The following is a 27,967-nucleotide window of genomic DNA, read 5'->3' on the forward strand; positions in this document are numbered from 1 at the left end:
TTGGTAGGTGCTGCCACAACTAACTTCTGCTGTCGAATATATGTAGCACTACACAGGCATGCTTTGTAGGCACAAAGATAAATACTGGTGCCAAAACCTCTGCGTCAGTAAATAAATTTTAAAAAAGGTAGAAGATGAGCTTTGTTCTCTGCCTCAAGTTTTGACCACTCCATTTTCATACACTGTCCAACACAGTAAATAGAAATTCCATATTGTTCATCTTCAAATGTAACAAGCCTTTCAAATATTTGTAGCAACAAAAATAAATTTCTTTACACAAAAATACCAACAATGCACAAGGCTTTAGGATTGTTGCACGAGTTGAAACGCTGGGGCTCATTAAGATTTCACGTAGCAGCACCTATTGCTTCATGGAATTTTGTGAAGTGCTTGTTGGTATTAGTGTACCATAATGAAGCACTTTCATTATAGTGCCAAATTCAAGAGGGGGGTTATTTCTTTTGCAGAACAAAGTTCTAATCGTGCTGCAGGTCTGCGATACGGGATTGATGAGATCAACATAAGGCGATGGCGACTGCAGAGAGACAAATTATTTGAATGTTCAAGTAGCAGGAAAGCATTTAGAGGGCCAAAGTGTGGCCGATATCATGCACTAGCAGTGATTTTAAATGAATTTGTTAAGGAACAGCGTCAGAAATTCCAGCCTGTGAACACCGAAATTTTACAAATTAAGGCACATGAAAATGCTAGAGAGCAAAAAATCGAAAATTTTAAGGCTAGTCGCAGCTGGAATGATCTGTTTATGAAGTGCTGGGGTTTTTCACTTTGGAGGCAAACTTCAGTTGCACAAAAGCTGTCGAAAAACTATGAAGAAAAACTTGTGGAATTTCAGCGCTTCATAACTAGGAGGCGCGCAAAAAAGCAATACCGTCTTGGTCAGATAGGAAATGCTGACCAAACTCCCGTATATTTTGACATGCTGTAAAATTATACAATTGACGCCAAAGGAAAGAAAGGCATAAGTGTTCTTACATCAGGGGGTGAAAAACAGTGGATGTCCGTCATGCTTGCTTGCGCAGCAGATGGACATAAATTAGCCCCATTCAGAGTTTTCAAGCAAAAGACTTTACCGAAATCGGAAGTGTTTCCAAAAACTGTAATTGTACGAGCAAACGAAACTGGGTGGTTTACGGAGGACATGGTGCTGGATTGGATTAGGCATATGTGGAATTGTCGTTCTGCCACAATGCTTGGTTTACACAGTCTGTTGGTATTAGATGTGTACGCAGGCCATACAACACCTGCAGTAAAACGAAAATTAGAGGAAAGCAAAATGGACTTGGCAGTAATTTCAGGCAGGATGACGTCAACTCTGCAACCACTTGACATCTACTTGAATAAACCATTTAAGAACAAGCTTAAATGCATGTACACAGATTAGCTTTCGAAAAGCGACAGACAACTGTCACCAACAGGATGTGTAAAACACGCAAGTTTGTCACAAATATGCCAATGGATTTATGATTCATGGAAGTGTGTACCAATCCAGATTGTGCGACAAGCATTTAAAAAATATTCAATATCCAATGCACTAGATGATATAGAGGATGATGCTCTGTGTGAAGAAATGAGCAACAAAGAATCAAGTGATAGTGATTCAGAATCATGACCAAAATTTTAAACATTTCTTATAAGATAGATTACAAACCTAATAAAATTTAGTTTTAAATTTCCGCGTTTAATGTCCAAGTTATTTTCATTCTTATTTTATAAGTGTTGCTATTCTGCATTGCACAGGATAGAAAAGCGCGGAGAGCTGCATCAAACCAGTCTACTGACTGAAGACACACACTGCATTTGAAGTCATCACTAAAAATCTACTACGAAAATCTGACTGGCAAGACTGTTTGGGATGTATGTCAATATGGCCAACCCTACATTCTCAATTTTTTCCTACCTGTGACAAGAGATGGTTGCTAATAGGAACTTTTATGAATCATGAATCACATGCAGTATTCTCTTCGCCATAAGAATAATACGAATGTAAACATTATGCCATATATTCTTTCGTGTTTGCTGCTATCTCATTTAAATCCTGTCTGCCTAATAAACTACGACACTAGAGTGACACAACAGCAAACGCGGAAGAACATACATATCATGTCATTTTTGTATTCGTATTATTCTTATGCTGAATAGTGATAGAGTCAGAAATGAAGCACGGCAACTGACTAGATTTTTAAATCTAAGATAACTCTAATTTCTGTGCAGAATGTAATGTACTAAAGAGGCGACCGCAAAGATTTTCAAATGGAGAAAAGTTTTCGCTAAACTCTCATTCAGAACATCTATCATCATACGCAGTCTATTATTTGGTTCTTGTTGATCATCATCAAAGAAAGCAGCGGTGTAAGTAACAACAAATAGCAGTCTCTTGCCATTGTTTCTCTAATGAGACAATTCCTCTCTTTTTTTATTGTAAACGGCAGTAGCATGCACAAAAGCAAGCCATGCCACGAGCGTCGACAGGTCGTAAACACTCATTATTATAATGCAACAAATAATGCATGACACAGTACAATAATGCATTTTCAGCTTAGAGTGACGTAAACACTTATATCAAAGAGAACGGTACTTATCAGATCAAAGGAAAATAAGCAATCGATTCAAACCAGACGAAGTACGTGAAAAAAGGTGGGGTACCCATAGAAATACAGAGTGCCTGACACATAGCAATGGCTACCTGGTAAAGATTAAGCTTATGACGAGAACCAAACTACTGTAGCTGTATCTTCATCCATGTGACCTAAATTGTGTCTCATGTTACAATGGACCAACTTTGTTTCGATTTGGAGGTGCAGTCTAAAACTTTTCTCTCTCCTTGAACGACGAGTCTCAAATCTGAGGTGTGGCTTAGATTCGGGAAATTCCTTTTCCTTGATTTCGAGTCTCATTTTTTCACGTGCGGCTTAGATTTGAGTGCGACTTAGATTTGAGTAAATACGGTACTCATAGGGTGAACTGCAAGGTGTCTCAGCAACAGAGATTTACAATTACGTGACACCTGAGGTGTCCCATATGATGCACCAGATTTTCCGCTATTGCTACACCCTGAGGCAGCAGCCTGAAGACAGCTGAAGGTGGTCAAAAGTGACTTCAGGTGTTCATGAACTGCAACTAGCTGCTCCTTCATTTGCACACAGCATGCACACATCCTATCCTTCCTAGTACTACTAATGTATGAATTAACTATAAAAGCACATGCAAAAAGCTAAATATGTGCCTTGCTACCTTTCTGATGTGTCACCAATGCAGGCTGACACCTTACCGTGCTGTGTAGCTGGCCGTTAAAAAGATTTGAAAACTGTGCTACTGACTACGTGAATCTACACTTTACCATTACTAAAATATGAGATTACACCTTTTAAGTATAAAAACATGTACAGAATTGAAGGATTAAACTACTTAAAAACCCAGAAACAGCCAAATGCATAACTTGCTTCTCTGCTGGCTTGTCACAGGTGGCAGCTGGAAATTAACTAGTACATAAAAGAGTTTTCAATATTGCAGCACATTGACAAATATTTTACCGAGAAAGTGTTAAGAAGTAATTGGAATACTCTTTTACTTTTCTACACTAACTTCAATTACTGCAGAACTGTCTTATCCATGATTTAAAAACAAACAGTTCACCTGTATTGCTGCCCATTACCAAGGGAGGTTTACAACAAACTACAGACATCCAACAGCCAAAGAAATGTCAAAGAATTTGGGTCACAAGTTTGAATGACGTTATGATGTAAAAAGAAAATTTTATTTTGAATGAATTTTGGTAAGTGGAGCTAATGTGGAATTACAATGAATTTTTTCCACAGACTACAGTGGAACTGATGAGTTCTCAATTTTTGCTGAAGAAGGTTTTTGTCACATACCATTATCATCAAATAAAGACTAATTCAAGAGATATAACACACTGATATCATCTTTGCATGTAGAGAATGTATTTTCCTTAGTGTCACAATGGTACATCTTAGAAAATCAAGTAAAATTTCTGATGAGATGTTTGAAAAAAGAATTGTTCTGAAACCTAATTTAAATGCAACAAAAAGTATGTATGTTTAATAAATGACAGGGAATTTGAGCAATAAATGTCACTGAATATCATATTTTCCTGTTATTTGTTGTGCTGAATAAATGTTTTTAGTCATGTAAGTGAATAATGTTTTAAATAATATTTGTTATTCATGGAAAACAAATGACAGTTTTTATCTGTATTCACCACATGAATAATTATCACACTAAACTGGCAGTAAGCGAAGCTTATCACACATGCACACTCTGCAAATTCACAGTCTATGCACAAGTGAATCTATTTGCATGAAATCCACATGGCTGTGAAGAAGTGCACATTTGGCTGTGCTATCCATGTGGCTGTGTATGAGTACTCACTCTCTTGTCATTCGGTGGAGCAGCATCAGTAATCATTGGCAACTTCTGCCCTCACACCTCTTAGCCATGTAAACATCATGCGGATCTGCCACGTGCTTACGGTGCTCTATTGTGGACAGCTACTGAACCACCTCTGTGAACTGTCAAAGCAGCTCTAGATATGGAAAATTGCCAGTGATGGTGTATATGGCAGTGTTGTCTAATAGCGTAAACCCCCATGGCTAACCAACTTAGCAGTTTTATTGAGGAGGCGGTGATGGTGAAAGTCCAGTATGAGCCTGGGGGTGGGGGTGGGGGTGGGGGGAGAAGAAGAAGAAGAAGAAGAAGAAGAAGAACTGCTCCAAGCTTGGAGTATACCATGTTTTTCACTATGAATCACCATACAATCTCGAGGGGAAGGCAGATGTTTGGTGACAGCGTGACAGTGGAAAAGGTCTTTATTGTGGAACCAATGGCAGCACAGAAGCAAAAATCATCGGCAGTGCTGTGGCAGGGTAGTCAAGAAGATAGGTACACTGATCCAACTGCCTAACTCCTTCATATGAAGTAATTTTTGTAGTTGTTTGGCTTCAGATTGGGTTGAGCGACTGATATCAGAGCATGTTTTACAGCAGTGTATTTATCAGCACTTGGTGATGAGGTTAATATGTCTTTGACTCTGTGGCCATGTGCTCACTGAGAACAGTGACAATGTAACCATACTTTGTTTCATTGGAAGTAACGTGGGATAACATGTAGAAACAGGCTTTTGAATTGTTTGAACCACAGAGCAGGATTCAGTGGTGGAAGATGGATTCCTACGGGCATCACAAGCATATTAGTAGGAACGTAGATGGTACATGGCACAGTTAATTAGAGTCAATGAGGTTGGCTGGAATATGTGAATTCACTGAAGCTGGTGGATTTCAACACACCACAAGGAAGACGTGGTTGTGTCATGGAATAAAAAAGTCGGTGGCTAATCACGCGTCACAGCTGTCTTGTAATTAGGTCATGATACGTCACAGTGTAGGTGTCGGAATTACCAAAATGCTCTGGCGGATAAGACGTTCGGCGAGATCCTAACAAACTGAGTGCTGGACTCCAATGGCCAGCTTCACACATCCGTCCACATCAAACCCACCAAGAAGCAACAGTATCTCCATTATGACAGCTGCCACCCATTCCATACCAAACGGTCCCTTCCCTACAGCCTAGGTCTTCGTGGCAAATGAATCTGCTCCAGCTCCAGTCCTGAATCCCTGAACCATTACACCAACAACCTGAAAACAGCTTTCGCATCCCGCAACTACCCTCCCGACCTGGTAAAGAAGCAAATAACCAGAGCCACTTCCTCATCCCCTCAAACCCAGAACCTCCCACAGAAGAACCCCAAAAGTGCCCCACTTGTGACAGGATACTTTCCGGGACTGGATCAGACTCTGAATGTGGCTCTCCAGCAGGGATACGACTTCCTCAAATCCTACCTTGAAGTGAGATACATCCTTCATGAAATCCTCCCCACTCCACCAAGAGTGTCTTTCCGCCATCCACCTAACCTTCGTAACCTCTTGGTTCATCCCTATGAAATCCCCAAACCACCTTCCCTACCCTCTGGCTCCTACCCTTGTAACCGCCCCCGGTGTAAAACCTGTCACATGCCCCCTCCCACCACCACCTACTCCAGTCCTGTAACCCAGAAGGTGTACACGATCAAAGGCAGAGCCACGTGTGAAAGCACCCACGTGATTTACCAACTGACCTGCCTACACTGTGACGCATTCTATGTGGGAATGACCAGCAACAAACTGTCCATTCGCATGAATGGACACAGGCAGACAGTGTTTGTTGGTAATGAGGATCACCCTGTGGCTAAACATGCCTTGGTGCATGGCCAGCACATCTTGGCACAGTGTTACACCGTCCGGGTTATCTGGATACTTCCCACTAACACCAACCTGTCAGAACTCCGGAGATGGGAACTTGCCCTTCAGTATACCCTCTCTTCTCGTTACCCACCAGGCCTCAACCTCCGCTAATTTCAAGTTGCCGCCACTCATACCTCCCCGTCATTCAACAACATCTTTGCCTCTGTACTTCCGCCTCGACTGACATCTCTGCCGAAACTCTTTGCCTTTACAAATGTCTGCTTGTGTCTGTGTATGTGCAGATGGATGTGTGTGTGTGTGTGTGTGTGTGTGTGTGTGTGTGTGTGTGTGTGTGTGTGTGTGTGTGTGAGAGAGAGAGAGAGAGAGTGTATACCTGTCCTTTTTTCCCCCTAAGGTAAGTCTTTCCGCTCCTGGGATTGGAATGACTCCTTATCTTCTCCCTTAAAACCCACATCCTTTCGTCTTTCCCTCTCCATTCCTCTTTCCTGACGAAGCAACTGTTGGTTGCGAAAGCTTGAATTTTGTGTGTATGTTTGTGTTTGTTTGTGTGTCTATCAACAATCCAGCGCTTTCGTTTGGTGTCACTTCATCTTTGTTTTTAGATATATTTTTCCCATGTGGAATGTTTCCCTCTGTTTTATATATATAAAAAAAAATTATTTACCCAATTCCCTTAAATGGTACAAAACGCATATGCTATATTTATAGATTTATTTATTCCTATTCAAGAATTCATCTATGGTATAGAAGGAGTGGTCAAGGAGATATGATTTCAATTTATTTTTGAAGCTATTACTGCCGTCTGTCAGACATTTTATTTCATCTGGTAATTTGTCAAAAAGTTTTATAGCAGCATATTTTACTCCTTTCTGTGCCGAGTATAGGATAGCGTAAGTCTTTCTTTTTTCTGTTATTATATTCTGTTATTATAATCATGCCCCCCCCCCCCCCCCCCATGAACCATGGACCTTGCCGTTGGTGGGGAGGCTTGCGTGCTTCAGCGATAGCCGTACTGTAGGTACAACCACAACGGAGGGGTATCTGGTGAGAGGCCAGACAAATGTGTGGTTCCTGAAGAGGGGCAGCAGCCTTTTCAGTAGTTGCAAGGGCAACAGTCTGGATGATTGACTGATCTGGCCTTGTAACAATAACCAAAACGGCCTTGCTGTGCTGATACTGCGAACGGCTGAAAGCAAGGGAAAACTACGGCCGTAATTTTTCCCGAGGGCATGCAGCTTTACTGTATGATTAAATGATGATGGCGTCCTCTTGGGTAAAATATTCCGGAGGTAAAATAGTCCCCCATTCGGATCTCCGGGCGGGGACTACTCAAGAGGACGTCGTTATCAGGAGAAAGAAAACTGGCGTTCTACGGATCGGAGTGTGGAATGTCAGATCCCTTAATCGGGCCGGTAGGTTAGAAAATTTAAAAAGGGAAATGGATAGGTTAAAGTTAGATATAGTGGGAATTAGTGAAGTTCGGTGGCAGGAGGAACAAGACTTCTGGTCAGGTGACTACAGGGTTATAAACACAAAGTCAAATAGGGGTAACGCAGGAGTAGGTTTAATAATGAATAGGAAAATAGGAATGCGGGTAAGCTACTACAAACAGCATAGTGAACGCATTATTGTGGCCAAGATAGATACAAAGCCCACACCTACTACAGTAGTAAAAGTTTATATGCCTACTAGCTCTGCAGATGACGAAGAAATTGAAGAAATGTATGATGAAATAAAAGAAATTATTCAGATAGTGAAGGGAGATGAAAATTTAATAGTCATGGGTGACTGGAATTCGAGTGTAGGAAAAGGGAGAGAAGGAAACGTAGTAGGTGAATATGGATTGGGGCTAAGAAATGAAAGAGGAAGCCGCCTGGTAGAATTTTGCACAGAGCACAAATTAATTATAGCTAACACTTGGTTTAAGAATCATGATAGAAGGTTGTATGCATGGAAGAACCCTGGAGATACTAAAAGGTATCAGATAGATTATATAATGGTAAGACAGAGATTTAAGAACCAGGTTTTAAATTGTAAAACATTTTCAGGGGCAGATGTGGACTCTGACCACAATTTATTGGTTATGAACTGTAGATTAAAACTGAAGAATCTGCAAAAAGGTGGGACTTTAAGGAGATGGGACTTGGATAAACTGACTAAACCAGAGGCTGTACAGAGTTTCAGGCAGAGCATAAGGGAAAAACTGACAGGAATGGGGGAAAGAAATACAGTAGAAGAAGAATGGGTAGCTTTGAGAGATGAAGTAGTGAAGGCAGCAGAGGATCAAGAAGGTAAAAAGATGAGGGCTAGTAGAAATCCTTGGGTAACAGAAGAAATATTGAATTTAATTGATGAAAGGAGAAAATATAAAAATGCAGTAAATGAAGCAGTCAAAAAGGAGTACAAAAGTCTCAAAAATGAGATCGACAGGAATTGCAAAATGGCTAAGCAGGGATGGCTAGAGGACAAATGTAAAGATGTAGAGGCTTATCTCACTAGGGGTAAGATAGATACTTCCTACAGGAAAATTAAAGAGACCTTTGGAGATAAGAGAACCACTTGTATGAACATCAAGAGCTCAGATGGAAACCCAGTTCTAAGCAAAGAAGGGAAAGCAGAAAGGTGGAAGGAGTATATAGAGGGTCTATACAAGGGCGGTGTACTTGAGGACAATATTATGGAAATGGAAGAGGATGTAGATGAAGATGAAATGGGAGATACGATACTGCGTGAAGAGTTTGACAGAGCACTGAAATACCCGAGTCGAAACAAGGCCCCTGGAGTAGACAACATTCCATTGGAACTACTGACGGCCCTGGGAAAGCCAGTCCTGACAAAACTCTACCATCTGGTGAGAAAGATGTACGAGATAGGCGAAATACCCTCAGACTTCAAGAAGAATATAATAATTCCAATCCCAAAGAAAGCAGGTGTTGACAGATGTGAAAATTACCGAACTATCAGTTTAATAAGCCACAGCTGCAAAATACTAACACGAATTCTTTACAGACGAATGGAAAAACTAGTAGAAGCCGACCTCGGGGAAGATCAGTTCGGATTCCGTAGAAATAGTGGAACACGCGAGGCAATACTGACCTTAAGACTTATCTTAGAAGAAAGATTAAGGAAAGGCAAACCTACATTTTCTAGCATTTGTAGACTTAGAGAAAGCTTCTGACAATGTTGACTGGAATACTCTCTTTCAAATTCTAAAGGTGGCAGGGGTAAAATACAGTGAGCGAAAGGCTATTTACAATTTGTACAGAAACCAGATGGCAGTTATAAGAGTCGAGGGGCATGAAAGGGAAGCAGTGGTTGGGAAGGGAGTGAGACAGGGTTGTAGCCTCTCCCCGATGTTATTCAATCTGTATATTGAGCAAGCAGTACAGGAAACAAAAGAAAAATTCGGAGTAGGTATTAAAATCCATGGAGAAGAAATAAAAACTTTGAGGTTCGCCGATGACATTGTAATTCTGTCAGAGACAGCAAAGGACTTGGAAGAGCAGTTGAACGGAATGGATGGTGTCTTGAAGGGAAGATATAAGATGAACATCAACAAAAGCAAAACGAGGATAATGGAATGTAGTCGGGTGATGTTGACGGTATTAGATTAGGAAATGAGACACTTAAAGTAGTAAAGGAGTTTTGCTATTTGGGGAGTAAAGTAACTGATGATGGTCGAAGTAGAGAGGATATAAAATGTAGACTGGCAATGGCAAGGAAAGCGTTTCTGAAGAAGAGAAATTTGTTAACATCGAGTATAGATTTAAGTGTCAGGAAATCTCTTCTGAAAGTATTTGTATGGAGTGTATCCGTGTATGGAAGTGAAACATGGACGGTAAATAATTTGGACAAGAAGGGAATAGAAGCTTTCGAAATGTGGAGCTACAGAAGAATGCAGCAGATTAGATGGGTAGATCACATAACTAATGAGGAAGTACTGAATAGGATTGGGGAGAAGAGACGTTTGTGGCAGAACTAGACCAGAAGAAGAGATCGGTTGGTAGGACATGTTCTGAGGCATCAAGGGATCACCAATTTAGTATTGAAGGGCAGCGTGGAGGGTAAAAATCGTAGGGGGAGACCAAGAGATGAATACACTAAGCAGATTCAGAAGGATGTAGGTTGCAGCAGGTACTGGGAGATGAAGAAGCTTCCACAGGATAGAGTAGCATGGAGAGCTGCATCAAACCAGTCTCAGGACTGAAGACCACAACAACAACAACAAAATCATGAATGTCACTGTTGTTTTTAAACTGGTCCATGTTGTTGAGAATGAATTTCATTTGTGAGTAAATGTACTGCGAGGCTGTTGTAAGAATTCCCAATCTTTTAAAAAGATGCCTACAAGATGTGAGACTATGAACCCCACACATTATTCTGACCACTTTCTTTTGTGCAGTGAATACTTTTTGTCTCAATGTTGAGTTACTGCAAAATATTATTCTGTATGACATCAGAGAGTGAAAGTATGCAAAGTATGTTAGCTTACTAATTTCTATATCTTCAAAATTGGCAATTATTCTGATTGCAAAAGTTGCTGAACCCAGCCGCTTTAGAAGATCCAAAATATGAATTTTCCAATTAAGATTCTCATCTATATGTACACCCAAAAACTTAGTATGTTCTACCCTGTCTACTGACTTCTGTTGATGTGTTATATTTATTGAAGGAACTGTACTTTTTGCAGCTGAAAACCAATTAATGACTTTTCCAAAAACCTTATTTGTATCATTTTCAATTGGAGTTTCTTTTACTGGATTAATAATGATGCTTGTATCATCAGCAAACATGTGTCAATTCAGCTTCCTGTTTCAGATAAGAAGGGAGGTCGCCCACATATATCAAGAACAGAAGGGGACGCATGATTGAACCCTGTGGAACAACTAATATAATTGCACCCCAGTTATATGAAGTGGCAAACTTATTTAAATCACTTGACCCATATAAGGAAACTTATTGCTTACTGTTCTGCAGGTATGACTTTAACCACTCATATGCTATTCCACTTATACCATTGAACTGTAGTTTCTGTAACATAATGTCATGGTTCACACAATCAAATGTTTTGGACAAGTCACAGAAAATTCCTATTGGTGACATTTTACTATTTAAAGACTCTATTATGTGGACAGTGAAATTGTATATTGCTGTCTCAGTGGAACAGCATTTTTGAAATCCGTACTGTGATTTACTAAGTATCCCATTACTGTTGAGATGGCTAACCACTCTTGAGTACATTATTTTCTCGAAGATTTTGAAAACGCTGTAAGCAAGGATACTGGCCAATAATTATTGACATCTGTGGTGTCCCCCTTTTTGTAGAGAGGCCTAACAATGGCATATTTTAACCTGTCTGGGAAAATACCTTGAGATAGTGATGCATTACATATGTGCCTCAGAACATCAGCTGTAATCGCTCCACATTTGTTTTAATATCTTATTAGAGATGTCATCTACTCCAACAGAACATTTATTTTTCATAGATTTAATGATTTTACTTATTTCACAAGAAGTTGTTAGGTGAAACTTAATCTGACTAATTTTTTTCAAAACAGACTCTTCCATGTACTGCCTGGCTTTTTCTTTTGAACTGTTCTCACCAATTTTTTCCCAACATTTAAGAAATGGGTGTTAAAAACATTTGCTACTTGTGTACTGTTGGTTAGAATGGTCTCGTTCTCTTTAATAGTAATACTATCTACTCCAGTGGTTACTTTCTTGTCTCCCTTCTAACAACATTCCATATTGATCTTATTGTATTGTCGGAGTTGTTAATTTCTACTCTATAACATAAATAATTCTTGATTTCCTTACCAGTTTTCTCAGTATGTTACAATAATTTTTATAATGTAAAACTACTTCTGGATCTTTATTAGTTCTTGTGTCTCATACAGTTTCCTTATCTTTCTCAAGACACTTTAATACCTGTAGTAATCCAAGGTTTCCTTGAAAAGTATGTGGTGTTACATTTAGTAATTTTCTTTGGGAAACAATGTTCAAAAAGGGATATAAATTTATCAAGAAATACGTTGCATTTATCATTAGCATTTGTCTCATTATATACATCACCCCAAATTAACATTTTTTAAGCTTTCTCTGAAGTGCTCTATAGATACCGAGTTGAGCGACCTCACATTTTTACTTAAGGGTTTCCGAACTGAACACCCTGTTAGGTTTTGTAAGTTAATCAGTTGTGCATCATGGCCTGACAATCCATTTACCACAGGGAAAGCATGTATTTGTGTTTTACATCCTCTTTCTGTACAAATACATTATCTATTAGCGTGCTACTGTCTTGAGCTATACGTGTAGGTAAATTGATCACTGATTCTAAGTTATATGTTGTTAATAACACTTCTGGTTCACTTTTCCTATCAAAATTACTTAGAAAGTTTACACTGAAATCACCACAGATTGATAACTTCTTCTTTTTGTCTGACAGACAGCACAATAGGGAGTCAAACTTATTTATGAACAGCTCCCAGTCTCCTAATCGGGACCTGTACACTGTTGCTAATATCAATACTACACTATCTAGCTGAAGTTCACATGCACAAACCTCAAAGTGCTGATCAACACAAAATTTGCTAACTTCTACAGTTTTGCATTTATACCCTTGTTTTATGAAAATGACAACTCCTCCTTTATCCATCCTAGATCTACAAATGTAAGATGCTAAATTATACCCACATAACCCACATATACTGACATTATCCATGCCCACAGTTACATGGTGTTCAAAAAGACAGCGTATATCAATCTCATTCTTATTTTTGAGATCATCTAAACACACTAATAGCTCATTTACTTTATTTTTTGTTCCCCTGATATCTTGATGAAGTAAGTTGATACTTCCCTTAGCTTTACCCTTATTTACTGTACATGAAGTTTCTTTTATTCTATTTATCTTGATTGTCATCTGCCTGGAATTTGGCTTTAACCTAAAAAACCTGTCTGTCTGGACCTATTAACCACCGGGATCAACCCTTGTGTGACTGTGGACCCCCTTACAGTTTCTGCTAATAGACAAGCTAACTTATTTTCCCCCATCCTATTCAGGTGTAGGCCATGTGTAGTGTATCCCCACCTACCAATAGCATTTACTGGAACAACACTTATGTGAGATTTTGCCAGTGTCTGGAGCATCCTGTTCAGCTCAGTGTTAATGTGCTTTACAGCAGTGTTTACCCAGGCTGATCATGGCACTGAAAGACCTCCACAAACCCTACATTTGTGTGCTCAGTTTCTGCTCCTATTTTATCCAGGTCACTCCTAATACTGTATCTTGGATCCATAGGCAGGCTGTTTCCTACTCCCCCAACTATAATTACTTTATCTTCCTTCTCAAAGTCCCTGCATAGATGACCTAAGTTTTCTGTCACCTGGCTAAGGCTAGCACTTGGTTTCACAAAACTGGTACCCTGCACCTAATTTCTCCTGAAGCTGCTGGCCCACAACCCTCCTATGACTGCTGCCTAAAATCAGCAGTCTTCTTTTCCTATTCTGGTTTGATCCTGACCTGTCTTTTTTCTTTAAGCTAATATTCTGCTTCGACCTACTTTCAACTACCTTCCTCCACTTCAAATAGCAAGCCAAACCAATTTACTAATTGAATTTCTGGAGTTTATTCAAGTGTTTCCCTTTTTCGCCCTTTGTTTGCTACCTTTTCCCAGTTCCCAGACTTATCTTCCCTGATGAGAGTGAAATTCACTAGATGCTGTGCTTCCATAGGAGTCTACCTGTCTTTCTGGAAATTGAGCCACTGTATGACAGAGACGAAATTCTTGGCTTCTCTGTTTCTTTCTCAGACTGAATCTTTTCTGTAGACATTGTGGATTTTGATTACAACACCTGCCGAATTTGTCAACAAGAGTAGCCAGCCCATTATTTTTAGGTGTTGTAGTTCTTTGAAGAGACTCTCTTTGACAATGTTTGATTTCTATAAATTAAAGTCTTTAACATAGAATTTCTTTGTTACAGAGAGTGATGGTTCAAGGCACAGAGGTAGAGGTCACTGCATGTACATAACAACGCATCTTGTAACACCTGCAGAAGACAACTGTGTTGGCCTTCAAAATATTGTGCACACAACAGGAATTTATAAATGGGCTGTTCATCCAAATGCACACTATTAATCAATCATCCTGAGAAAATCCGAGAGATCACACTGATTCATATTCTGCTACCCAGCAGCTAACAAAAGTTGTTTGAGAGATAGCAAAAAGTATTCCCTCAAGGCATAAAGTATCTCCTGTTTATGATACTGATGGTAAAACTTGAATGGCAAGTCTAATAACCATGCATTTCCAGTAAATTTAGTATTTATGACTTACATTTATTGCCCCAAGGTCACCCAGCAGTTGCTTTTGGAATCCATCAACTTGGCAGGCAAGAGAGTTCAGTAAGTATATTCCTATTCTCTGCACAAATCCTTCTTGTTCCATTTCAGACACAATGTGTAGAAGTATATGAACAAGGCGCTCATAATCAAATAGCTGTAACAAAATCAGCCCATTATACAACTGAATAACAGAAACTAAAATGTTAACAATTTGTCTATGCCTATATTAATTAATGTCCAAAACTAAACGAGAGAGAGAGAGAGAGAGAGAGAGAGAAAGAGAGAGAGAGAGAGAGAGAGAGAGAGAGAGAGAGAGAGAGAGGGAGAGAGGGGGGGGGGGGCAGTACATTTAATTCATAATCCATCAGTCACATCTGCACATTTGTTGTGAGTAAAATGTAATCATTTGATGAAGTTCACTAAAAAGCCATAAAGATATCATTTTAATCCTATTTCGGTTGGTAGAAATCACTTGTCATGAAGCAGGCCAGGGACAGACCTTAGTAAAGGCTCAATACTGTTAAAAAGTGAATTTTACGTACCCTAGCAATGGTTCTGAGAGATAAGAAATGTTTGTAATAGTCCAACACAAGGCTGATCATCCCACAACAGGATCTATACCTGTCATTAAATGCAAAATGAAATACAATGTCTTCAAGAGAAATGCAGAGCTTACAACTGCTAACAGAAAGTACAGGCAAATCACACCAGCTGCTGTCTGATATGTGCTAGAATTTTCACTACCAATTACATTCGCCAAATATCAAGTGGCAGATGGCTGGGATCTTGTGGATGTAACACTATCAAGTACAAATACGATGGTAACCTATTCACAAAAAACACTACTTTATTACTGCTGCTGGTTTGACAGTGAGGGCTCAACATCTCCACACAGGCTCTTGCAATGGGGCTGCTGTTACTGATGTGAAAGTGACCAGCCCGATACTCTCATGAGGGATAGTTTAACGACCTTTAGATGTGTGGATCTTGCTGAACTATACACTTGGCACTCACAATCAAGCTAAGATCCTACATTTGCTCTATCAACCCTCCATGAACTGTGGCTAAGGCACTATAGGATATTAAGTACTTTAATGGTCTGTAGTTTTAGATTCAAGAAATGAAGCATCCAGAAGAGCTGGTTATTCGTGATGAGGCCCAGAAACATCACTGAATCATTCACCTTCAACACTTTGTCACTCACAACTAGTGACAGAGGATGTCCATGGGCCTTAACAATGAACATGTACGCAGACAGTTTTGTCCAGGTGTGCACTACCCACACCTCCAACTCTTGATGGTTATCTGCAATTGCCTTAGTTTTGTAGCAGTGTTGGAATGGAACCAAAATAATTCCATTATCCATTCCATTCAACTGCTCTTCCAAGTTCTTTGCCATTTCTGACAATAGCAATGTCATTGGTAAACCTCATAGTTTTAATTTCTTCTCACTGGACTTTAAATCACTTTTCGAATTTCACCCCCCCCCCCCCCCCCTGCCCTTTACTGCTTGGTACAGAATGAATAGCCTACATACAACCTTATAACAATCCTTTCATAACTACTTCCTGCCTCTCATGCCCTTTGACTCTTACAATTGCTGCCTGGTTTCTATATAAGTTTTACATAACCTTTTGCTCCCTGTGTTTTACGTCTGCTACTGTAAGTATTTAAATAGTATATTTCATTCAATATTGCCAAAAGCTGTATCTATGACTGTCAATGATGTAAATTTAAGTTTTCCTTCTTGCAGTCTCTCTTTGAAGATAAGTTGTACTGTCAGTTTGCCTCATGTGTTTCTGTATTTCTCTGGAACTCAACAGATTTTCCTCATGGTCAATTTATACCAGTCTTCCCATATTTCTGTAATAATTAGTCAGTACTTCACAACCCTCACTTATGAAACTGATGGTTCTGCAATATTCAGATACATCAGGACATGCCTTCTTTTGAACTGGATTTATACAGGATGACACAGAAAAACGGGAACATTTCCACAATCCAATAAAACTAGAAGTGATGAAGGAAAGAAATTGCACTCATAGTAATTGAAACCTTACAACTTTGCGACTTATGAAACACTGATTGCATTTATCATTTTTTAAAAATTACATCCTTTAGATGGCATTCTCCTGTACGAATACATTCGTGAAATCTGCTGCTGAGATTCTTCACTGACCACTGCAACATCTCAGCTGGGATACTGTGAACTGCATCCCGAATTCTCTGTTTTAACTCATAAAGGGTCCTTGGTTGAGTCATGTAGACTTTGCTCTTGAGGTAGCCCCACAAGAAAGAATCACAAACAGATAAATCTGGTGATCTAGGGGGCCAGGGAATGTTACTGAATAGTGAGATCACATGGTTGCCAAACAATTCTCGCACATATGCCATTGATTGCTGTGCAGTGTGTGATGTTGCTCTGTCCTGTTGAAACCAGGTCATAACATCTCCACGTAACAATCAGCATTGACAGTTATCATGTTTCCCTGTTCATTTGTGAAAAAATATGGTCTGGTAATCCCATGTGATGAAACACTACACCCGCTGTCACTTTACTAGCATGTAGAGGGCGCTCATAAACATAATTAGGATTTGTGTTTGCCGGTAACGGTAGTTCTGTTTATTCACATAACCTGTGAGATGAAAATGTGCCTCATCTGACATCCACAACTTGTTTGGAAATTCATTGTCATTGTTTGTTTTTGTTATCATTTGTTGACAGAATCCTATCGTAATCAGTATCCATTGTCCTTCAGTTGTTGCACCATCTGTAGTTTATATGGATAAAATTTTAAATCAAGCTGAAGAATTCTGCGAACACTCTCCCAGGACATTGCAACCACTGCTGCTTGCTTATGAATTGAACGCCATGGGTTCCGTAAGACAGACTCGCGTAGATCAATGTTCGCTGGAGAACGCACACTTCTTGGTCGTACTGTTGGTTTCTTCTTGTGGGCAGATCCAGTCTCCTCAAAGTTATTAATCAAACATTTTATTGAGTGTTTCGGCAGAATGGTATCATGATGTACTAAATTATAAAAAACGTCGAAACGCCCTCTGCGCCACTACCAAGCTATCGTTGTTTTCACAAAACATTTTTATGGCTAATGCATGCTGTTGTCTGTTCTACTGATCCACGATTAGTGAAATGGCGAACTATTTACTCACTAACTGTCATGAACCCACAGTGCTACCACCTGCCCATAGCTGCCAATACTCATTTCAAACATTCCTGTTATTCTGTGTCACCCTGTATATTCTTCTTGATGTCTGAGTGTATTTTATCTGTCAAATACAAGTTGGAACCAGGCAAAGGTGTTCATTTCTGGGGAGAGGCGCACTAGACCTGAGGGTATTTTCAATATTTTGGAAGATGAATGGTGACTTGTAAGCAGCCATAAAAATTTTCCAGTTCCAATCCTGTTAAAAAGCTGCATAATATTGGCTTTTACATCATTTTCTTGATAAAAGAGCACCTGACTAGACTATATTTTTTTTTCCTTTCACTGAGAGCTAGGGGACAGCTGTGGCCCCATTTGCCTCTGGATATAAAGAACATGATAGAATGTCATATACTCTGGGTTCTTATTTTGACTCAGGTCTCTCCGTGTTCTATTATACTTTTCTCAACAATCATATGTCTCTTCTTATCTTGATCTACACCCTCTCTTCCCATAAAATTGTTTTCAGGTTTGTTTACCTTGTAAAGCCCTTCTATATATTTCTTCCACCTTTCAACATTCCCTTCATCTTAGCAGTTGCTTGCCATATGAGCTCTTGATTTCTCTTTTCTACATGTGTTCCTATAATTTTCCTACAGGTGGTGACATTTATCTTTCTCATAGTCATGCATGCTACAGGCTTGCATTTCTCCTCTGGCCATTCCTGTTCTGCCATTTTGGACTTTCTGTCAATCCCATTCTTTGATACCTGCGTTCCCTTTTTAACCAATTCATTTGCTGCATTGTTATACTTTATCCATTTTCAATAATTCAATATTTTGTATGTTTTCCAGTGATTTCTACAGGGCCTTGTCTTTTTGCCAACTTGATCCTCTGCTGCCTTCAGTACATCATCTCTCAAAATTAGAAATTCACTTTCTATGAGAATTCTTTCCCCTGTTGCAGTCAATAGTTGTCTAACACTTCTTTTGTAACTACTAGTAACCTCTGGTTTCTTCAGTTTATCTATGTCTTATCTCCTTAATTTCCTACCTTATAGTACCTTCTTCACCTTTACATTATAAATAAAGTATATTCATCACTCACAGCTGCCTACCTAAATTTTTTGCAGGCGAAAACCAGGTACTGAAATCTCAGTCTTACCACTCTATAATCTATCTGAAACCTTTTAGTGTTTCCGGGTCTCTTCTACATGGAGAACTTTCTTCCACAATTCATAAACCATGCATCAGCAATGATTAGGTTAGGCTCTGTGCCAAATTCTACCAAGCAGCTTCCCCTTTAATTTCTTTCCCTCAGTCCTTGTACTCCTACTATTTTTCCTTCTCTTCTTTTCCCACCTATCAAATTCCAGTCCCCTATCACAATTAAATTTTCATAACTCTTAATGATCTGGATAATTTCTTTTATGTCATCACACATCCTTGTAATCTCTTCATCATCTGTGGAGCTAATTGGCATATAAAACTTATACTACTGTGCTAGGTAATGGCTTTGCCTCTACTTTGGCTGTGGTAATTTCAATGTAGAAAGGGCAAACACTAATGAAAGTATTACAAGAAGATTTTTTAATATCTTAAAATTACTGAATTTACATTGTACGAACTCCAGCCCCACATGGAATAATGCTGGCTTGGATAATATTATTCTTATATTTCAGGTGGTATTTGTGATGTCAGACTATCTGGTGGAGTTCTTGCAGATCATGAACCACTACCTTTCAATCTTCTGCTGTGAACATTGGTCAGAACCTTCAAACAATGCAAGCCTAGAGGTCAGAAAGAGGTATATATTAATTTATTTATGGAATTAGCAAATGTAAATTGAGACTTTGTGTGCAACATACAAACTGGGAAGGATATTGTTAAACAGTGTTTTATAACTTTCTTAAAATATTCACTGATTTGTGGTACTCCTGTTCAACTTAATCAAAACTACATCCACACATAAACAAAAAAAGGAAATATAAAAATGGTATATGGATGATCTGGCCCACAACAGAGAGGAGATGCTCAGACTGTACAGAATATATAAAACTGGACTGATTTCTTTGATATACCTTGAAGTCTTTTTTATGCTGGGATCTACGTAATATAATGTGTAACAAATAAGTACCTCTATCTCACACAAATCCAGTGTACTATACCAACAGAATCTTTCTGTTTGCAGGGCTGAATGATTCTTCAGAACAAAACAGTGACTTCGTTGACATTGGATAATGTTGCCTTATGTGTATGGCTAGTCAATCTGTGTGAATTGCAATTCCCTATTGGGATTTGTTATGCTCTAACGTATAAAACAAATGATAAAATGCTTTCAGTATTTGAGATATATATAACTGTTTAATTTCTCAAAAAATTAGAGCTTTGGCTTGTTGTTGGAGAGAGTGGATATAAAATATAACAAACATCAGAACATAAAGAACAAAAGAGAGGTCTTCATTTATGGTATTACTACGAAGTGTATTCAGAAGAATTATTACGGATACTGGAATGACGCACTGAAGTCATGTTGACCTACTGTTCATGAGTCGTATCATAATAAAAAAAGACAACTCAAGGCTTTTATTTCCATTTTCATCCAGGTGTGTGTGTGTGTGTGTGTGTGTGTGTGTGTGTGTGTGTGTGTGTGTGTGTTTCTGCATATGAGTGGTTGCTTTTCATTAGTTTTTGTTAGTTGTAGCCATTCTGGAATTTCTGTTATCATCATGTTGTTATCATCTGTCCCTTAATTATTTTCCACATCTTTTGTCTTTCTTGGTCCATAGTTTGAAGCAAAATTCCTTTTCCTCCAACAGTTGTAAATCACATCATTTGTTTTTCTTGTTTCTTATGTATTTCCTTACTCATGAAGAGCGAAGTTTTTGTAATTCAAAAGCTACAGATACTTCAAACTTAGTGTCTCAACTAGCTCTCTTCTATCTCACCATCTTTCACTAGGACTCCTCTTTTGCATTAAACACTGTAAGAATACCATTGTCTTTCCTTAATAAACAACAAGTTTCATTTCTTTGATGGCAGAAAGTCCAATTAATCATTGAGTGCCGTGACACAAACTCATTTTTATAAGGAACAGAGTTGTTCTAATATCTGACAGATAGCAGCACTCAGGGTAAAGCAACGTCACTTGACTTTTGGAAGACATATGACATAGTTCAACACTGCCACCGTGTGGACAAAATATGAGCTTACAAAATATTGGACAAGATTCAGCACTGAATTGAAGAGTTCTTGGCACTTAAAACTCCACATGTTGTACACTAATGGGGAAAAAATCATCAGACGCGAAATTAATTTTGAAATATCACAACTGAGTGTCACATTTGGAAATATGCAGGGTTGTCCACTTACAAATTTCAGTGCAAAAGTCTCTGGAACAACAACAGATACTGAAAAACAACTTTCATGGGTATGAATGTGAGGCAGGGGCTCACAAAAGTAAATACTATGTGACATTCTAAGACATAAGAAAATATTATTTTTCAACATAGACTATGTATTTTTTTAAATGAACACCCCAAATTATTTCTTACGCAATAAATAACATGATAAATCAATTTTTTTAATGGACATCCAATATTATTTCTTACCCAATAAATAACATGAAAAATCAAGAAAAGAATGGTGTTGGATGCATCACAATATGTCAGTTACATCCCAAGAAATTGCAAAGTAAAGTTGACACTTCTAATAATAATATTAAGAAAGTTCCTAAATGCAATATAACATATACCATACAGTTACAAGGAAGTCACACTTGATCAAGGTCCGCGTCACGTTCCATTTTTAACCAGACTTAACAGTCTGAGAAAAAAATGTCAATAAAAATAATAATAATAATGTTTATAAAAAGGCACCGCTGCTGCACATCCTGAGTTGCAAGCATGAACCCCACACTGCTCATAATTGCAATGTGACTGATGTACTACAAAGCAACAATCACTTTACTTATTGCTGTTTATATTGTTATTAAGTAGACTGGAAACAATACAGGTGTCCAGTCACAGAACTACATACAACTACCATTTGCTACTTTGTTAGATCCTTGGTCAGCCATTAATTATATTTGCCCTGATCAGTGATATTCAGTTTCTCGTTACCATAACGTGCATCCTAGCACGCAATTAAAGATCAATAAAGCACAAATGAGTAAACCCTTTCCTTATTTTTCGCTGTGTGTGACTGGACATCTGTATTATTTCCACTCCACTTAATAACAGTTTAAATAGCAATAAGTACAGCATTTGTTGCATCATAGTATGTTAGTCACATCATAATTACAAGCAACGTGGAGTTCACACTTGCATCGTGGGATCCGCAATAGGGACACATTTCATTTATTTCAAGCATCAGTTTTGCTTTTCAATTTCTTGGGCTGTAACTAATGTACTGCAATGCAACCAATGCCATTCTTTTTGTGATTTTTCATGTTATTGATTGTGTAAGAAATAACATGGAGTGTCCTCTTAAAAAAAATATAAGTTTACGTTGAAAACAATATTTTCTTATGTTTTAGAATATCTCTTAGTATTTAATTTAATTAGCCCCTGCCTTACATTCATACAAGTGAAAGTTGCTTTTTATATCTATACTTGTTCCAGAGCTATTTGTGTTGAAATGTTTAAGTGGAACATCCTGTTCATAAAACACCTGATCAGTAATCTTGGAAGTTCAATGAGTTTTTGCAAATGACATGCTGTGCACTGAAAAGTAATAGCAGCAAAAAATTGTAACAAAATGTAGGAAGACCTGTAGAGCATAAACACTTGGTGCAGGGAATCACAGTTTACCTTCAACATATGAAAATGTAAAATACTGTGTATAAACAATTTGAAGGTCCATTACTGTTTGGTTACACAATTGGTGATTTACACCTGAATATTTAACAGTATATGAGAATTCAGGCATTCTCAATGAATTTCTATTGTGGAAATCTTCTCAGGTTATCAGCTGAGTTGTGGTATCATGCTGTCACAACGTTTTGATGAAGTTCCAACTCACCAAAAAGTTTTGACAGTACATCTAAGAGTATGATCCCAGAATGCTATGAAGTGGGAAAAGTACAAAATTACTTACTAACAAGATAGGAAACAGTTTAAGATTCATTGGAAGAATCCTAAAGAAATGTAGGTCTCTCACAAAGAAAGTAGCTTGCATAACACTTGTTAAACTGATTATCAAGTGTTGCTTCCAACTTTAAGATCCCCACTAAGTAGTATTAATAGAGACAGAAAATATTCAAAGAATAGCAGCATGATTCCTAATGGAGTTCTTTGAGTAGCACAAGAACATTAGGGATATGCTCATCCAACTACAATAACAAATACCACATGAGAGTTTAATGTTGACATTCCCATGAATTTGTGTCCCAAAAAGAGCAAAATAACACATTAGTTCCTACCACAAGTAGGTCACAAAGAGACCATGGCAATAAAACCAGAGAAATCTGAGCTAGTATGACAACTTATTGTCAGTTATTTTTGCAATGCATCACTTGTGAATAGGCAGAAAAAGTGCAAAATGATGGAGATGGTCTAAATATCCTCCGTTATACACAATGTGGTCACTTATATAGTACAGACTAGCTTAGCGGCCACTCGTGTAGTCTGTATGACCTGCACAGATTTTTGTTGTTGTTTTTATTTAATCAAATTTTCAGGTTGTTCACAAGTTGCAACACCTTCTAAGCTTTTCAAGCAAATTAAGGCCAAATGTACTTCTGACCAAAACACAATTCTGGTAGCCGGAGTCCAAAGTTTTTGTTAATCATGGCTTTTGCATTCTTGTGGAGATATAACCATAGCAACTTTCATCCTCTAACAAATATTTTTTTTTATCTCATCAAGAAGTGAAATACCAATTTTCATAAATTTAGCTGTAAATTTTTTTAATGTAACAAAATATTTTCTTAAAAATTTTCATCATCTATAGCATTCCCTTAGTGATTGAAATTCCAGACATTGTCAGCTATTTTACCTCCTTAGTGGTTGAATTTCCAAAAATGCTAAAACAAGTATTTTTTATTTTCTGGCTGAGAAACCTAATATCAGTTTTTGTAGTTCTAGCTTCAAAATTCCCTTAATAGTGACACACTTTTAAAAAGACTTTCACCACCTGTTTCACTCCCTTAGGAGTGGAATCTCATACAATCCATTCTTAAATTATGCCTACAGTATAAGCTGCACACACTCTTCAAACTTTGAGTCTCTATCCTTAACAGTGTGGGCTGGGCGATGATGAGTCAGTGAATCAGTCTGACCCTATTTCACCCTTAGGGGATGAATTTCCAAAAACAGTGAAAAACATATTTTTTCATCTCTAGCCAAGAAGCCAAACACCAGTTTTCAAGGATTTAGCTTTAAAAATTCTTTCACAATGTAATATTTTCATAAAGCATTTCATCCCCTTACAGGTTAAATTCCAAAAAACAGTGACATGCGTATGTTTTATTTCTAATAGAGAAGTCAAATACAAATTTTCATAGATTTACCTTCAAAAATGCTTGCACAATGAAATATTTCCATAAAAACTTGCATTCCCCATTTTACCCCCGAGGACTGAATTTCCAAAAAGAGGGACATGCGAATGCTTTATTTCTAACAGAAACCAAATAAAAATTTTCAAAATTCTTGCACAATGAAATATTTCCATAAAAACTTTCATCACCCATTTCACCCCCATTGGGGTTGAATTTCCAAAAACATTGAAACACATTTTTTTTAATTTCTAAAAAGCCGAATTTAAATGTTCACAGATTTAGCTTTAAAAATGCTTTCGTAACAAAATATTTTCATACAAAAACTCATCCCATGTTTCACCCCCCTCCCCCCCTTAAGGTCTCAATTTTCAAAAACACTGAAACACGTATTTTTTTATTTGTAATGGAGACGTCAAATACCAATGTTCATAGATATAGCTATAAAAATATTTTAGTACTTATTTTCAAAAAAGGCTTTTGCCCACTATTCCCCCCCCCCCCCCCCCCCCCCCTCGGGTTACATTTCCATAAGTGCCGAAACACAAATTTCTTTATTTCTGGCTGAGAAATCGAGTACCAATTTTTGTACATCTAGTTTCAAAACTACATTAATAGTGACATAAAAAAAGCCTTCATCTCCTATTTCACCCCCTTAGGATTTGAATGTTGAAAAGTCTCTTCTTAAACAATGCCCACAGTATAAGATCCACACTTTCTCCAAGTTTCAAGTTCCTATCCTTAGTGGTTTGGGCTGGGCAATTAGGAGCCAGTCGGTCAGGACACTGTCTTTTGGACGCATGTATAGAGAAGACTATGTACACAGTCATGCTGATTAAGGTTTTCTACGGTTTCCATAATTCAGTGAATGTCATGAAGGTTATTTAAATTAAGTCTTGGTCAAGTTTTTTCTCCATACACGTCCAACTGAACATATGCTTTACCTTTTCTCTTTCATCATTCTAACAAAACTAAGCAAATGGCGACTGATGACAGTAAGGATGACATGTACAATGTTATTAAAGATGTTGTAAAACATAAATGAATTGCATCACCAGAAAAGTTACTTGTTACTGAAATATGAAATAACACACAGAAAGTAAACATGAACTAGGAAATACTTACAACATCTTCTGGTATCTTGAACTGGCATAACGTAAGGCAGCCATTTCGCATCATTGTATCATCATCTCTGTGTGCACTCATACCATTCAGTAATGTACAAATAACACGTCGTCTGATTTTAACAACAAATGTGTACTTTTCTTTTCCTTTTACTATGTAGAAGAGTGTTGCACTGCAAAGAAAATGATTTAATGAATTTCATGACAGGTTTCCACTAAATTTTACAAATAAAACCACAAAACGATGAAACTTTTCATCTGGTTACGAGCATGGAAAATGCAAGCATTTCTAACATAATGGAATTATTGCTACTGAAACAAAACGTTAAAGAAATTGACATTGATGGTATCAACCATTTTGAAATGAGTCTGTGTTGCATTAGCTATCCTTGTGTGTTAACAGAAACAACTGTACAGGAAGCATTAATCAGAAAGTATAAAACGACGAAGAAATAATTAGTTGAAGTGAAAATAAATATACACACAGTGACCTCGTAAGCTATTACTTTACAAAGTAAAGTAAGTCACTTTACAAATTAACAACCTTGCCTTTGCTGCTGTATATTAGCGAATGTTGGACTGAACAATTACAAGGAATTGAATCATCAGAGATGAAGTTACTTCCATCATAGTGGGACATCCATTACTGGATCATAAAAGAAACACCAAATTAGACAAGATTAAATGTTTGGACCCATTACAACTGAGAAATACAGACACAACTCTTAAGACAATATCCAACGTGTGTCTAATAATAGGATAACTAAATCTGCAAAACTATATAATCCAATAGGAAAGTGAAACATTGGACATCCCATAAGGAGGCAGTGTAAAAAAACTCTGAGGCACAACAAGCCAAAAGGACTAATCCTTGAAGATGAAGTATAAACAAGAACATAACTGTGATTTTAAGCTTTCCCAGTGTAAGATGATTTTGAAATGTTCTCAGGAAATCAGATGGCTGTCCAAATAGTGCAATATTTTGGCAAACTGACATACTGTTCTCTTCAGATGGTTCTGATGACTGACTTATCTTCCACTGGGTGCTGTATGATACACTTCCAGACCTCCCACTGTCGAGTTCAGTCCCATGTAACTTTTCATGGCTTGTAGTGGTACAAGCTGTTTTGTAGGAAATAGCATGTCACACTCGAGCTTTATCTTAGCCAACGAAATATGTTGAAAGAATTCTTAATGTGTCAGTTAGGCAAAAAGACCAGACAGTCCATTGGCTGCGAAATTCTGTGCGGAGACAGACTAATCTATGGGAGCCTTATGTCTGGGGAGTGGCACTGCTGTTAAAAACATTGCCACCTGCTGTGATGTGGGGCCACTTACTTCATACTGGTGCCATACCAGAGATGAGCTCAGGCCAAGGAATTGTGCCATGGATGATAATGTGCAGCCAGCTGCTTTTCTGTGCAGAGATATGAAATTATGTTGATTTTGGACCTCGGGTGTCGATCTGTCACATAGGCAACATTGTTGGTTCAGGCAATCATAATACTAATTTGGTGTTGGAAAGATCTTTAATGTGAACTGCTGTTTATGATGTTGAAGAATATATAAGTTAAACTGACATCAGGGTATTTGTGGATTTGGTGACATTAGTAGTAGAACAGCCTCTCTTACAGCTCCACACATTGCTGCAATGTGTGGAAGAACCATTAGCACGACAGACCGGAACCGAGTAGCAGGTCTGGTCCACTACTGCAAACGGCAACCAAATTATTTACAGAAACTGTAAGTATTAAAGATACCTGACGAGACATTATGTGCATTTTCAAGTATTACACACTTAAGTAAAAGCATCAATCAGACCACCGTGGTGCTGCATCTGGTATCCTCTGATGGACATGAATAACAGTGGAGAAGTGGAAAGAGAGCGACTATTACAAGATAAGAAAATTTTGAAAAATTATGAAGATTTTGCTAACAAGTTAGGCTGGGTGCCCTTGACATCAACAACACTTTTTTTATATTTATTTCCACTTTGGTACTGTGAAGTCAAGAATAATTGTTTATTAGTAGTCGGAAAACAGCAAAAGCCTCTGACTGCGGTGAATTATCAATAAAATACAAAGAAGAGTGAATGTTACGGTTCATGAAACACGAGTGCCCAACAATGATGAAGTGGGAGCAGCCAACTGAGAAGCTTTCTATCTATGAGCAACTGTCTTGCTCCATTTACTCATTGGGAATTCTATGCAATAAGACTATGAGACTTTGCTCCACGACACCAACACTAGACAACTCACAGCTGTTGCAGTCCAGGCCGCACACATGGTGAGCTGTTGACTAAGATTTATTAATTATTTGAGTAGAGTGTTGTGACTATCAATAATATTAGTTACAATTTATTTACAAAGGAAATAGAGTTGCATATGATTGTGAAACTGCGAGTGGGGGAGTCTGGTGGTTAAACAAATACACAAAGAAGCATAAAATATGGTGCCAGGAGGATAAATCTGTGAAAACACGTCATATAGTCTGACGAGTCAACATTTTCATTATTTCCAATATCGGGCTGTGTTTATGTCTGGAGAATGCCAAAAGAAGCCT

General features: G+C 38.1%; 1 protein-coding gene across 2 annotated transcripts in view; it reads right to left on the reverse strand.

Moving 5' to 3' along the window:
• The window catches only part of LOC126088557 (protein zer-1 homolog), a 160,343-nt gene that overhangs the window by 57,737 nt on the left and 74,639 nt on the right, over positions 1 to 27,967 (reverse strand). For both annotated transcript variants that reach the window (XM_049906753.1, XM_049906744.1), the window contains exons 6-7: positions 25,407 to 25,578; positions 14,615 to 14,776 (exon numbers count right to left, since the gene is read on the reverse strand). In XM_049906753.1, the coding sequence (XP_049762710.1) occupies positions 14,615 to 14,776; positions 25,407 to 25,578 (334 nt within the window). The remainder of the gene's footprint in view (positions 1 to 14,614; positions 14,777 to 25,406; positions 25,579 to 27,967) is intronic.

This window comes from Schistocerca cancellata, chromosome 1 (assembly GCF_023864275.1).
Source record: "Schistocerca cancellata isolate TAMUIC-IGC-003103 chromosome 1, iqSchCanc2.1, whole genome shotgun sequence".
Lineage (NCBI taxonomy): Eukaryota > Metazoa > Arthropoda > Insecta > Orthoptera > Acrididae > Schistocerca > Schistocerca cancellata.